This window comes from Suncus etruscus, chromosome 15 (assembly GCF_024139225.1).
Source record: "Suncus etruscus isolate mSunEtr1 chromosome 15, mSunEtr1.pri.cur, whole genome shotgun sequence".
Taxonomy (NCBI): Eukaryota; Metazoa; Chordata; class Mammalia; order Eulipotyphla; family Soricidae; genus Suncus; species Suncus etruscus.
In genome coordinates, this window is record NC_064862.1 from 25,059,068 (window position 1) to 25,072,099 (window position 13,032).

Consider the following 13,032-nt stretch of genomic DNA (forward strand, 5'->3'; position numbering starts at 1 on the left):
ATGTGCAGGGAGGCCTTATAATTTTGCACCAGGAGGAGAGGGTAGGAAAGAAGTTTCCTGTACTTTAAATAGCTGTTAGTCTGAGGCTATTTTATGCTCTGAATTTAAGAGAACTGCCTCATACACCTGGTGTTTAACAGCTTTAGGAGAAGTCATAATCTTTGCTCCTCCTTTCCTGATACCACCCATCCTCTTTGTATGTCAGTGTCCATTTAATATTTGCTACTTCCCCCAACCTCTGGGATAGCTAGATATAATATAATTTCTAATTGATGTCAATATCCTTAGCTCATTGAATTCCCATGGCCCTACTTTGCCTTTATTCCCCCCGGAAGCTTTTAAAAGGGAGAATGGGTGAAGGACCATCTTTCAGTAACTTTTTCAAGCTTGCAAGGGACTGGAGGCCCTACCTCATGCTACCTTATCTGTTAAGTGGCAATTGACAGGTTGTGCTCTGCAGTTGTAACACCTGAAAAAAGATTAGATTAATTATGCATGGGGATAGCATTCTCCTAATATTTTTTTTTTTTGGCATTCGTGCAGTTACATTACAAACCTTCTTCAGGATATGCTCCATAGTGTTACAGAGAGCAGGGCCTGGGACTGGCCAGCCAGCACAGATGTAGCTGATTGTTGGGTTACACCTTATTTTACCCAAAACAAAGATCATCCCTGGTTTCTTTGTAAGTTTGTTTACGATTTGAATTTATCCCCAAACAGAAATTGTCTTACTGTAAACATGGGTGTGTTTACTGCCCCACCCAGGAGTGGTCCTGTATTCAATAAAAAAGGCAGTTCTGGCAGGCAGCAGAGGCTCCATAGAAGACTGCCAGACTACATGTGTTTCACAGTCAGTCTGGCCTGGATTATTTCTTGTGCGACCCGATTCAGACTCCTTCACCAGGGATTGGAGCTATAGTATTTGGGTGATTTTACAGCTGATCACTTATTTCCTAGACCAGTGTGATTTTACAGTCTCCCTGAAGTAAGCAAAGTACTTGTATCAATTCCACGTATTACTGGATCTGCTTTTTTCTTTCAACCTGAGTTCCTTTCAAGTCTGTTGACCAGACCATATTCATAAAGCTCTTTGTGATACACCTATTAATATCCTTGGCAGAAAGTAATGATAAGACTGGTATATAGTACTGCAGGAACTACAAAAGCATGTAAACCTGTCTAGTCGTACAATCATACCGAAAGTAGACTTTACTCATTCTCCTGGCCTCAGTTTATGTGTTCATAGGTAGAAGGCATACTGGACACCAGCAATTCATATCACATAAATTATACCACACCATAAATATCATGAGAGGTGCAGAATTTTATTACAGGTTCCATAATAATATATTTCTGTATATATATACATATACATATATATGCAATTTCTTAAACTCTTGATTATCCTGTCAATATCTTTACGTCCCATTTGAAGAGAAAAACATCAATCATTGACCAAAATCAAATAAATTCAGAAGCTATGGTCTCTTACTCTACTTACAAACATTTCATGTTAAAATTATCACCATCTCCAGCAATTGCCATTGTTGGGAGTCACATCATGCTGTGCCCTGGGGCTAGTTCCTGACTCCTCCCCCCTGGAGGCTGGGCTCAGGAGTGGGTGGGTGGGGGAATTCCTCAGGGAACTCCCACTTTCTGCTCCAGGGACCTATTTAATCCCAGCTCTGCTCTTGGGCTTCCATCTGTTTTCTGCAGGATCTAGGTGATTGGAAACCCAGCGCTGGTGTTTAAGAAAGGAGCTGAAGAATCTCATCGTGGGCCACAGGGTGCCAAGGGCCAACTCAGAGGCACATTGGAAGCGGATCTCCATCACTCCACAGCACCTTGCAGGGCCAGCAGAAGGATGTACAGAATGGCTGAGGCGAAGAGGCTAAAGCTCAGTAACACGGTGCTGCCATCTGAGTCCATGAAGGTCGTGGCGGAGTCCATGGGCATCAACCAGATCCCAGAGAATGCATGCCAGGTGCTGACAGAGGAGGTCAGCCACCACATCAAAGAGATCGCCCAGGAGGCCCTGAAGTTCATGCAGATGGGGAAGCGGAGGAAGCTGACCACTGGCGACATGGACTACGCCTTCAAGTTGAAGAATGTGGAGCCCCTGTATGGATTCCAGGCCCAGGAGTTCATTCCCTTCCACTCCGCCTCTGGTGGGGGCCAGGAGCTCTACTTCTATGAGGACAAGGAGGTGGATCTGAGTGACATTATCAACACCCCTCTGCACAGAGTGCCCCTGGACGTCTGCCTCAAGGCGCACTGGTTGAGCATTGAAGGCTGTCAGCCCGCCATTCCCGAGAACCCACCTCCAGCTCCTAAGGAGCAGCAGAAGGTCAAGGCCATGCAACCTCTGAAGTCAGCCAAGCCGGGCCAGGAGGATGATGGCTTCCTGAAAGGAAAAGGGGCTGCCCTGGGAGCTAGCAAGGGGAAGGAGCAGAAGGTGCCCGCCTTCCTGGATGGCACCCACTTTCGGCTCAAGCCCCGCAGTATCCATGAACTATCAGTGGAGCAGCAACTCTACTACAGGGCAATCACTGAGGCCTGTGTAGGCTCCTGTGAAGCCAAGAGAGTGCAAGCTCTCCAGAGCATCGCCACAGACCCTGGGCTATCCCAGATGCTGCCCTGGTTCAGCACCTTCATCTCGGAGGGGGTCCGTGTGAACGTGGTGCAGCACAACCTAGCCCTGCTCATCTACCTGATGCGCATGGTCAAGGCGCTCATGGACAACCCAACACTGTACCTGGAGAAATATGCGCATGAACTACTCCCAGCTGTGTTGACATGCACCATTAGCAAACAGCTGTGTCTGCGGCCAGATGTGGACAACCACTGGGCACTGCGTGACTTTGCTGCCCGCCTAGTGGCCCAGATCTGCAAGCACTTCAGCACAACCACCAACAATATCCAGGCCCGCATCACCAAGATCTTCACCGAGAGTTGCTTGGATGAGAAGACCCCCTGGACCACGCACTATGGCTCCATTGCAGGCTTGGCTGAGCTGGGACATGATGTCATCAAGTCCCTGATCCTGCCACGGCTACAGCAGGAGGGTGAGCGGATCCAAGCCGTGCTTGATGGCCCAGTGCTCAGCCACATGGACCGCATAGGTGCTGAACACGTGCAGAATATGCTGCTGAAACATTGTGCCCCGGTTCTGGCCAAGCTGCGACATCCACCTGACAATCAGGACACCTACCACACCGAGTTCGGATCCCTGGGAGCTGTCCTCTGCTCACATGTGGTGAAGGCACGGGCCCAGGCCATGCAGGCCCAGCAAGTCCACAAGGCCACACTGACCATCACGCAGCTGCAGCCCACACTCACCCTCTCACATGCCCCACAGTCTGTTCCTCACACTCCTGGTTTGCTCAAGGTGCCTGGTTCTGTCCTGATGCCTGTGCAGACCCTGGTGTCTTCACAATCCTCTGCCTCACCACAACCATCCCCTCCTCCCACCAAGTTCCTTATCAAGTCGTCATCCTCGTCCACGAGCCCCTCATCCACCCAGCAGGTCCTGTCCCTCAGCACCTCGGTGCCTAGCTCCAGCTCCACCACTATGTCCCGAATCACCACCACAGTCCCCAGCATGCAGCCCAGGGTCAAGGTAGTCTCCACTACTCCCAAAGCGCCCACAACCACCTTAGCCTCTGGGCCTGGCAGTGTCCAGAAGTACATCGTGGTCTCATTTCCCCCAACTGGAAAAAGCAAAGTTCGGCCCACCTCAAACCTGTTTCCGTTGGGGGGTAGCAACCTCTGTGGGAAGAAACAAGAGGCTGGGGAGAAACCCCCAATACACCTTGGGACCCCAAAGGACAATGGCTCTTAGACCCTGGGGGCCAGCTTTCAGCTTTCTGCCAAATGCACCTTGAAATGAGGGTAAGAGACAGATGGCAGAATTTCCTTCCTTTTTTTTTTTTTTTGGCCACACCCAGCAGTGCTCAGGGGTTACTCCTGGCTATCTGCTCAGAAATAGCTCCTGGCAAGCACGGGGACCATATGGGACGCCCGGATTCGAACCAACCACCTTAGATCCTGGGATCAGCTGCTTGCAAGGCAAACGCTGCTGTGCTATCTCTCCGGCCCCAGAATTACTTTCTTTTAGACAATTACAGCTTGTTTCTCTGTATTAAAACGTTTGAGTTTTTAATACTAGCTCTTTCTGCTGCAAGGCCACCAGGGTTCCATGTGTATTTTGGTCCTTGTTTGTATTTTTGTTGTTGTTGTTGTTGTTTTTAATTTGTGGGGTTTTTTTGGATTTTTTCTTTTTTTCTTCTATTCTTCTAAATTGATATTTATAAACTCTAGAAGGATTCCTCCCAGCATTTTTTTCTTTCTCTTTCTTTTCTTATTCTCTCAGAACCACCGAAATTGAATCATTTTGTTCTCCCTCATAACTTGAGGGGAAAAATAAATGGTACCAAGTACAACCAGTCATAAGAACATAAAGTGGAAATAAAAACATTATCAGACTTAAGCAACAAACCCAGTCAACAACACCAGCATCAATACCCAATTGATTTGCAGCACCTGTAAATACCCAATCTACCACAAGCTATACACAAAGAAGACCTTTTACTCTAGCAGTTCATGGGACAAAGGTCAGAGGTCTGGGATACATGATGGGAACAGAGGTGGAGGGAGGTCAACACTGGTAATGGGAATGGTCCTAATTCTTTGTCACTATTTACCTTAAATACGACTGTGAAAGACTTGTCATTCACTTTGATCGTAATTAAAATTATTTAACAAAATCTTTTGACTTTTTAGTACTAGCTGTTTCTGCTGTTAGGCCCCCAGATTCCTACCCTACCTGTTCCTTATTGAAAACCAGGTCTTTGGGAAAACTTTAGTCTTATCACAGTTCTGTTAGGACTCAGGCCTCAGGCAGCTCCTGGCAAGGGTGGGTAGAACTATTTGCATTTGACCAAGGTACCCTTTGTCTGAGTTTCAGGGAAAGATGAGGAAACTTTGTGCCACGAGTTAGTTGATTTTCCCCAGCACAGAAGGGTTGAGAAGTGAGTGCCAGGCTGCCAGGAGGTCATCTAGAAACTAGACCCCAATCCAGCCACATGCCTTCTCAAGTCAAGTTGAGGCTCAGCTTGGGTATGGAGCATGGGCCAGTCACACCAGAGACCTTCAGTAATGTATGTTCTTAGCAAGGAGTGGGATGTAGGGGAAGTTGTATCTTATGGCCCCAGGACCCACTCTTCCCCAATGTTGTGGAGATATAAGGAGCAAGCATCAGGCAGCTGGTGGAGGGGGGTGTGGCGTCCTCATGTCTGTGCATTTGATTTCCACTTGGCTCCAAGGGACACCTGGATTAACACTTCCTGTGAAGAGGAACTTATTTTCTCTCATCAACTCTCTACCTTAACCCAGGTCCTGGCCCGCACCCTCAGGGTCCCAGTTCATGACTGAATGAAAAAAATCTGTGTTGGACATTGTAGAACGTGCTCAGTGCACCTTGATGCAAGAGAATGACAAGAAAGAGGAGGTTGGGCGGGAGCGGGCTCGAAAAAGGCATGAAATAAGTATCGAGCTCCTGGATGAGCAGCTTCTCAAGCAAGGTTGAAATTCTAGGGGGCCTTCAAGTGGATGTTTCTGTGCCTAGAGATGGAAGTGCTCACAGCACGTGGGAGCAGGTGAGGCTGGGGGTAGGGGCTAGAAAGGAACCTCCATTTACAAAAGCCTGGGCACCTTCTGGCAAGAAGAGAGGAGTCAGGGTGCAGAGGTATTTCCTGGGCCTTCTCTGGCCAGGCCACATTTGTCTGAATGACCTTGAATTTCCAGCAGCTATGGGACAATGAAGCAGACTGCTTCTCAGACCCAGCACCCAGCCAGGTACTGGCCCTCTGGCTTGGTGACACCCAAATTCTGCTAGCAGACTTCACAATCATCAGGTTATCTATGGGGGTGAAGGGCTCTTTGATATTTGGGGTGCTTCAACCAATGGCAAGAGGCATTGTGCTGTTCTTGAGAATCATTCTTTCTGCACAACAAAAAACAATAAACATGGGGCCCAGAGTTATACTACAGTGGCTAAGACATTTGTCTTGCATGAGGCTAACTTGGACTTGATTCCCGATATCCCATATGGTTCCCCAAACCTGCCAGCAGTAATTTCTGAGTCCAGAGCCAGAAATACCTTGAGCACTGCTGGGTATGTCCACTAAACCAAAACCAACACACAAAACCAAAACCAAACAACAAAACCAACAAACAACCAAAATCAATCCTTAGTTGGCAATCTTATGTAGACATGGAGCTTATAAACTCCCATATGATCCAACTATACAACTCCTAGGAGTAAATTCAGTGTGCAGTGCCGGGAGTAACCTCAGAGCACTGTTGAATGTGGACACAAAACCAAACCAAAGCTGTCCAGTTAACAAAGACATCTACTTTGGTGTCATTTATATTTATAAATCCTTAACCATTGCAGACATTGAACGATTTAAACAGTGCCCAGTATTGGATTGCCAGCACCAGCTTTTCTACCTGACTCAGTGCTTGTGGCACAGGGGTAACTTTGGTTGAACCATTTTAAGACTCTGAATCGGCAGAGATGGAAGCTGGCTTATCAAGTTTCCTCCACTTGTGCCTCTAGGATTAATTGAATCCCAGCCCTACATTTGGAAATCCTTCTGTATATTCTGTAGATCAAGGTGATTGGTCTTTCTCTAGGGGGAAAAGTCTAAAGTCAAAAGAAGCCAAAAAGCAAGATGGCTTGGGGGTAATTGAACACAATTTGGTTGAGTTCGATCAGAACCTGAGAAAAGCTGAAATAGAGTCTCTCAAGGAAAAGAGGAAGGTGGAGTAACTCTGTCCCATCTTTTGGGTCCACCACCAGAAAACATGCTATTTATTTGACCTCTTCTACAAGAAGAAAGCCATTGGCAGAAAGATGTACAAGTTCTGCCTCCAAGAAGGCTATGGGGACAAGAATCTCATTGCCAAATGGAAGAAACAAGGTTATGAGAACCATGAGTCTGCATCCAGACTTATGACACCAAATTCAGCACCAACTGCATTTGTCATGTTCCCAAGAGCATGCTGGAAGTGGGCCAAACCATCGAGTGCAAGCACTGTGGCTGCTGGGGCTGCTCTTTTTGAGATACCCCCACCAACCCTACCCCCATCTCCCTGGACTTGAAGTTGGCCTTTTCTACTGATATCTCTCAGTGTTCAGTGCTACTCCCAGAGCAGGGGCCAAGGCTTTTACTGGGGAGGGCTCAGAATCTCAGAATTGATTGTGGTTGTAGCAATAAGGCCGATAAACCCTGCCAAAAGAAGCTCATCATTACCCAGACTGGCATCCTTTGTGTATCAATTGATCAAAATGATCGTTTTCTAATTTTCAACCACCATGTATCTCTGGGGGACTAAGATTTCCATAATGGGATAATTTAGAGCTTTACCAATAAAAGCACAATTTCTTCCTCCCTGGCAGTCCCTTCTTCACACCCTCATTTACCTCTCCTCACTCTGGTATATCACCTGCTTTTATTTGGGGGGAGTCACACCTGGTGATGCTCAGGGATTACTCCTGGCTATGCACTCAGAGATCGCTCCTGGCTTTGGGGACCATACAGGACTCCTAGGGAATCAAACCGAGGTCCATCATAGGCTAGTGTTTGCTAGGCAGATTCCTTTCTGCTTGCACCACTGCTCCACCCCAAATATATCATCTTCTTTTAAAAATAAAACAAAAACTCATGGTAAAAAAATAGAAGCCAATCTGCCCACAAGGCCCACACTTTTTTGGGGGTGCAGGGGACCATATGGGATGTCAGTGGGGAAACATATCGTACTCGGTAGGCATCATGTCTTTTTGTCCCCACCTCCATTGGCTTGCTTTTGTTTTAAACCAGCAACATTGAAAACTTGATCACCACCCACATCAGAACTCACAATCCACTCTGTGAGACCCACCCTGCCTTGCCCTGTCCCTGCCTAATAGTCACTTGCAGCACACCACCCTGGTCTGGAGGAGACTTGGGGTTCTTGTTAGGGAGTCAATGGCAGCTGTCAGTCTATCTAAGAACTCAAGTGAGCCTTTCTGCTGAATGCTCCAGTGCCATGGAGGAAGTTTTGTCTCCTAAATTAACTAGAATTGATTCTCATAAAACACTCACACCTCCATTTCTAAACAAATATGAGCCTTCATTCTGCTCTCCAAGGTCAGAACATTCCAGGAATGCTCCATCAGTGTGCCATCTTACTTGGAGCAAAGCGCTATTGTGAGGATCTGCAGCTGTTTTGAACTCTAGGTTCAAGTGCCTAGATTGGGATTTGAGATCTTCCAAAGCCACCTTTCTAGATTCCTTTTTATTGTGTGTGTGTGTGTGTGTGTGTGTGTGTGTGTGTCACACCTGGTGGTACTAAAAAGTTACTCCTGGCTCTATGCTCAGAAATCTCTTCAGGCAATTTCAGGGGACCATATCAGATGATGGGGTTTGAACCACGGCCTTTCTGCATGCATGGCAAACATCCTACATCCATGCTATATCTCCAGTTCCACGTGTTTAGATTCTTTTTTTTTGTGTGTGTATTTTTTGGGTCACACCCGGCAGTGCTCAGGGGTTACTCCTGGCTCCATGCTCAGAAATTGCTCCTGACAGGCACGGGGGACCATATGGGACGCTGGGATTCGAACCAATGACCTCTTGCATGAAAGGCAAACGCCTTACCTCCATGCTATCTCTCCAGCGCCCTTTTTTTTTTGTGTGTGTGTGTGTGTGTTTAAATTCTTAATGGTGCTCGTGTTATAGAAAAAAACCAGGTGGCAATGTGTGATGTGTCTGTCCTGGATCTCAAAAAAACACCAAGCTGTTCCTGAAGCTCCTCTCTGAGCACTTGCTATTTAAGACCCTTTCAAGAGTGCTTTTCTCCAATGCAGAAAGGTCTCAGAAAATCTTCAAGGATCAAGAGATTACTCAGGTTTTTTGTGTGTGTGTCACCCCCAGGGCTCAGAGGTTCCTTTTGGCTCTGTGCTCAGAAATCCCACTTGACAAACTGGGAGAATCCTATGGGAAGCCAGGGGTCCAATCCAGGTTGGCCATGGGCAAGGCAAGTGCTCTACCTACCGCCTATGACATCCTGGTAGCCCCCCAGGTTCATGGAGGAACAAACACAGGAAAAGAACCTTTTGGGAATCAGAAAATTCCAGGGAGCTTGGCAGCACCCTTGGAGATTCAATTCCTAAAGACCAGTGGAGGAACAATGCTTTCTCCCCTCTGAGCCCAAAGGCTCCAGTTGAACAACTTCTTGGGACATCCTGGCATTGAGAGGACTTTGCTTCTTTCACAAGCCCAGGTTGGCTCTTGACCTAGGGTCTCAATGCACCTGACCTTCCATCTAAGACACTGGTCATCACTTAGGAGTGCCAACTGTAGGGGAGAATTGAGAACTTCACCAGAATCTCCACAGTCACACCGGGTTCCCATGATAGGGAGTCTCATGGAGGAACTGAGGTGGTAGCTAGGCTGGGGAAGGGCCGGTCAGGCATTGGAGACCAGGTCATGCTGGCTCTGGCATGGGATCCTCACTAGGGAGGAGTCCTTGCTTTTAAGGCAGCTCTAGTTGGGCTGGGCATTACAGCACCATCTCTGGCCCTTGCCACCTTTTTGTTTGGGGATCACACCTGGTAGTGCTCAGGTGTGAATTCCTGGCTCTGCCCATGGAGGCTGTGTTCAAGAGTGGGTGGGTGGGTGAATTCCACAGAGAATACCCACTTCCTGCTCCGAAGACCTATTTAATCTCAGCATTGCTCTTGGGCTTCCTTCCATCTGTTTTCTGCAGAATCCCCATGACTGTTTGGAACCCCTGCTCTGGTGCTTCAGAAGGAACCTGAGGGCGTTCTGTTTGCCCTGGCCTTACAATGGCAGCTGGAGTGCTGGCCATGTAGAAGATACTTCCCAGCTCATCTTTCCCAAAGATGAAACAGCTGAGACTCTTCTCAATTCAGAAGTTCAGATGCTTTTGGAGCATTGGAAGCAGCAGATGGAGAGTGCTGAGGTTGAACAAGAACTTCCTGAGGTCTTCTAAAAAGTTTCACCTATACAGGCCATTTCAGTCATTTCAAAAATAGAGAGAACATTGCCAGTATTCGTAGCTTATTGCTACAGAATAGGCTTCATAAGTTTGAGTTGGCATGTTTAGCCAACCTTTGCCCAGAAACAGCTGAGGAGGCCAAGGCTCTAATCCCAAGCCTTGAGGGGTGGTTTGAAGAGGAGAAGCTACAGCAGATTCTTGATGCCATCCAGACTAGACACAGCTTCCAGTATTAAACACCAGCTATCACTGGTGCTAAGGGAATCATCCATCCTAGTGGAACTCCCAGGCCCTAGGAACTGGCCCAGCTTGGACAGAAATCTGATTGCAGAAGACACCCAATTTCTTCCACTTGTGCCTCCCAGGACTCATTAAATCCAAGCCCTACACTTGGAATTCTGTGTTTTCTGCATGATTGAGGTGACTGGTGTTTCTCAAGGGGGACATGCCTAAAGTAAAAAAAAAAAAGCATAAAAAAAAGAAGCATAAAAGCACCCCCAGTTGGCTGGGGGGTAATTGAATCCAATTTGGGTGAGTTGGATCAGAAGATGTGTAAAACTGAAATAGTGTTTTGAGGGAAAGAGGAAGGTGGAGTCTCTCTCACCCATCTTTTTGGTCAACCACCCAGGAAACACACTTCATATTCAACCTCTTCTACAAGCAGAAAGCCATCAGCAGAGAGATGTAGAAATTCTGCATCCAAGAAGGCTATGTGGAGAAGAACCTCATTGCTAAATGGAAGAACCAATGCTACAAGAACCTCTGCTGCCTCTGCGACATCCAGACCCATGACACCAACTTCGGCACCAACTGCATTTGCCATGTCTCCATGAGCAAGCTGAAAGGGAATAGAACCATTGAGTGCAAGCACTGTCACTGCTGGGGCTGTTGTAGTTGAGACACCCCCACCGTACCCCTATCTCCTTGGACTTGAACTTGGCCTGTTCTGCAGATACCTCTCAGTGCTACTCCCAGAGCAGGGGCAATGGCTTCTACTGGGGAAGCCTCAGAATTTCCCATGTGGTTGTAGCAATAAACCTGATAAACCCTTCCAAAAGAAGATCATCACTACCCAGACTGGCACTCTCTGTGTACCAGTTGTTCAAGATGATCTTTTACTAATTTTTAACCACCATATATCTCTGGGGGACTAAGAAATTCATGATGGTTTGAGCCTGGAGCTTTAATAATAAAAGCACAATTTATCCCCCACCCCTGGCCTGTCCCTTTCTTTGCACCCTTATTTCCCTCTCCCACTCTGGTATATCACCTGCCTTTTCTTTGTTTGGGGGCCACACATGGTGATGTGCAGTGTTTACTCCTGTCTATGAACTCAGAGATCGCTCCTGGCTTGGGGGACAATATGGGACGCTGAGGTAATTAGAGAAACAAGTACAGATGTACCAAACACCTGAGACCAAGTCTCAAGTTCCCCACAGCTACAATTTGGCAGGGGCTGAGGGTGTATGTCAACCTACCACCCCCCCCCCAAATTATCCCGGGTCGGGATGGGGAGGTCTTGTACTGTAGCTACAAGACATGGAACCTGGAGAATCTGCAAATGCCCAACGTCCCTAATCACAGACAAGACAATTCAACTATTATTAACCCCTCCCTGAGGGGAATTATACCCCTCAGCCTTCCAAGGGTGTGGAAGTTGGGCCAGTACTTGACTTCGGAAAAGATAGGGGAAGTAAGGGCAACTCTGCAGTAACAGATCTTACACTACTACTCACCAATTTCCCTTCCATGGCCTTGGTTAACACCTCTATGGGGGAACCACCTCCCCAAATGAATCAGGATTAGAGGATTATACGGTGGCATAAAATTTTTTCTAGAGCAGTGAATCAGAAAGGAAAGTCTTAGAAACTGAAGATGAAGAGACTGAGCTGCCTTGTCATGCATTGACATGCTCCCTTTCCCTCTCTTCTCCTCTTCTTCAGATGCAGTTCTAGGAGTTCGTGCAGGGGTGCTAAAACCTAGTAATCTGACCTTAAGCTACTATATAATAGTGCCTTCTCCCCAACTAAAATCAAGATATATTTTCTAAAATTCAGAACTTCACAAGAGAAGTAGACAGCCCAGTTTCCCCTTCTTCTAAAATGAAAGCTCCAAGGGCCAGAGAGATAGCATAGCGGTAGGGTGTAGTTTCCCAAACTCAGCACCATCGGGGGAATAAGACAGTAAAGAAATTCAGCAAGGGGCCTGGCGGTGGCGCTGGAGGAAAGGTGCCTGCCTTGCCTGCGCTAGCCTAGGACGGACCGCGGTTTGATCCCCCGGCATCCCATATGGTCCCCCAAGAAGCCAGGAGCAACTTCTGAGCGCATAGCCAGGAGTAACCCCTGAGCGTCACAGGGTGTGGCCCAAAAACCAAAAAAAAAAAAAAAAAAAAAAAAGAAATTCAGCAAGAAAGGTCTCCAGTATGTGTGTGTGTGTGTGTGTGTGTGTGGTGTGTGTGTGGTGTGTGTGTGTGTGTGTGTGTGTGGTAACTCTACAGGAGCTTAAGAGGTAATTATAGGGTGTTCCTTGCTTCATATAGTATTGTACTTCATTATTATTGAAGCCTCATCCGCCAATTCTGCCTAGGTAACTTGACCTTACTGCAAGACCCCGCCCATTCATGGAAAGGGTTTTGAAAAAGGTAGATAAGGCTTTGACCAGAGGGGACTAGGGCCATTTTGGAGGTCAAAGGGAAAATGGCTGACAGGAGTTAAGATGCAGGGCGAGCTAAAAATGGCTGAATGCATAAAAGGTTATATTATAGGCCACATATGTGGTGGATGTTTCCTGAAGCCTGCCCGTGAGTGAGGTCTATACTCGTCGCTTTCCTGGACCCCACACCCGCCAGTTGATGGGGGATGAGGCCACGTGGCCATGGCCTAAGAATAAAGGCCTCCATCCTTCTCCATCCAGCAACCATCGTTAATTATTATTTGATTACATAGTCATTATTTAATACTACAA

General features: G+C 47.3%; 3 protein-coding genes and 2 pseudogenes across 4 annotated transcripts in view; 4 read left to right on the forward strand and 1 right to left on the reverse strand.

Moving 5' to 3' along the window:
- LOC126029762 (pre-mRNA-splicing factor 38A-like) overlaps positions 1 to 13,032 on the reverse strand; it is a 248,947-nt pseudogene that overhangs the window by 85,693 nt on the left and 150,222 nt on the right.
- LOC126031300 (transcription initiation factor TFIID subunit 6-like) overlaps positions 1 to 13,032 on the forward strand; it is a 174,270-nt gene that overhangs the window by 76,895 nt on the left and 84,343 nt on the right.
- On the forward strand, positions 1,874 to 3,841 carry LOC126030579 (transcription initiation factor TFIID subunit 6-like). Of its 2 annotated transcripts, XM_049788800.1 has the most exons (2): positions 1,874 to 1,999; positions 2,030 to 3,841. In XM_049788800.1, the coding sequence occupies exons 1-2, from the start codon at positions 1,874 to 1,876 to the stop codon at positions 3,839 to 3,841; spliced, it is 1,938 nt and encodes a 645-aa protein (XP_049644757.1). The 2 variants fall into 2 exon arrangements, with proteins under 2 accessions (XP_049644757.1, XP_049644755.1); XM_049788798.1 differs by having other exon boundaries at positions 1,874 to 3,841.
- LOC126031312 (DNA-directed RNA polymerase II subunit RPB4-like) lies at positions 5,483 to 10,304 on the forward strand. The gene is given in 4 exon segments (XM_049789593.1): positions 5,483 to 5,582; positions 5,627 to 5,657; positions 9,903 to 10,057; positions 10,060 to 10,304. Coding segments are annotated over 4 exon segments (531 nt in total).
- Positions 10,548 to 10,966, forward strand: LOC126031313 (protein BUD31 homolog; annotated as a pseudogene).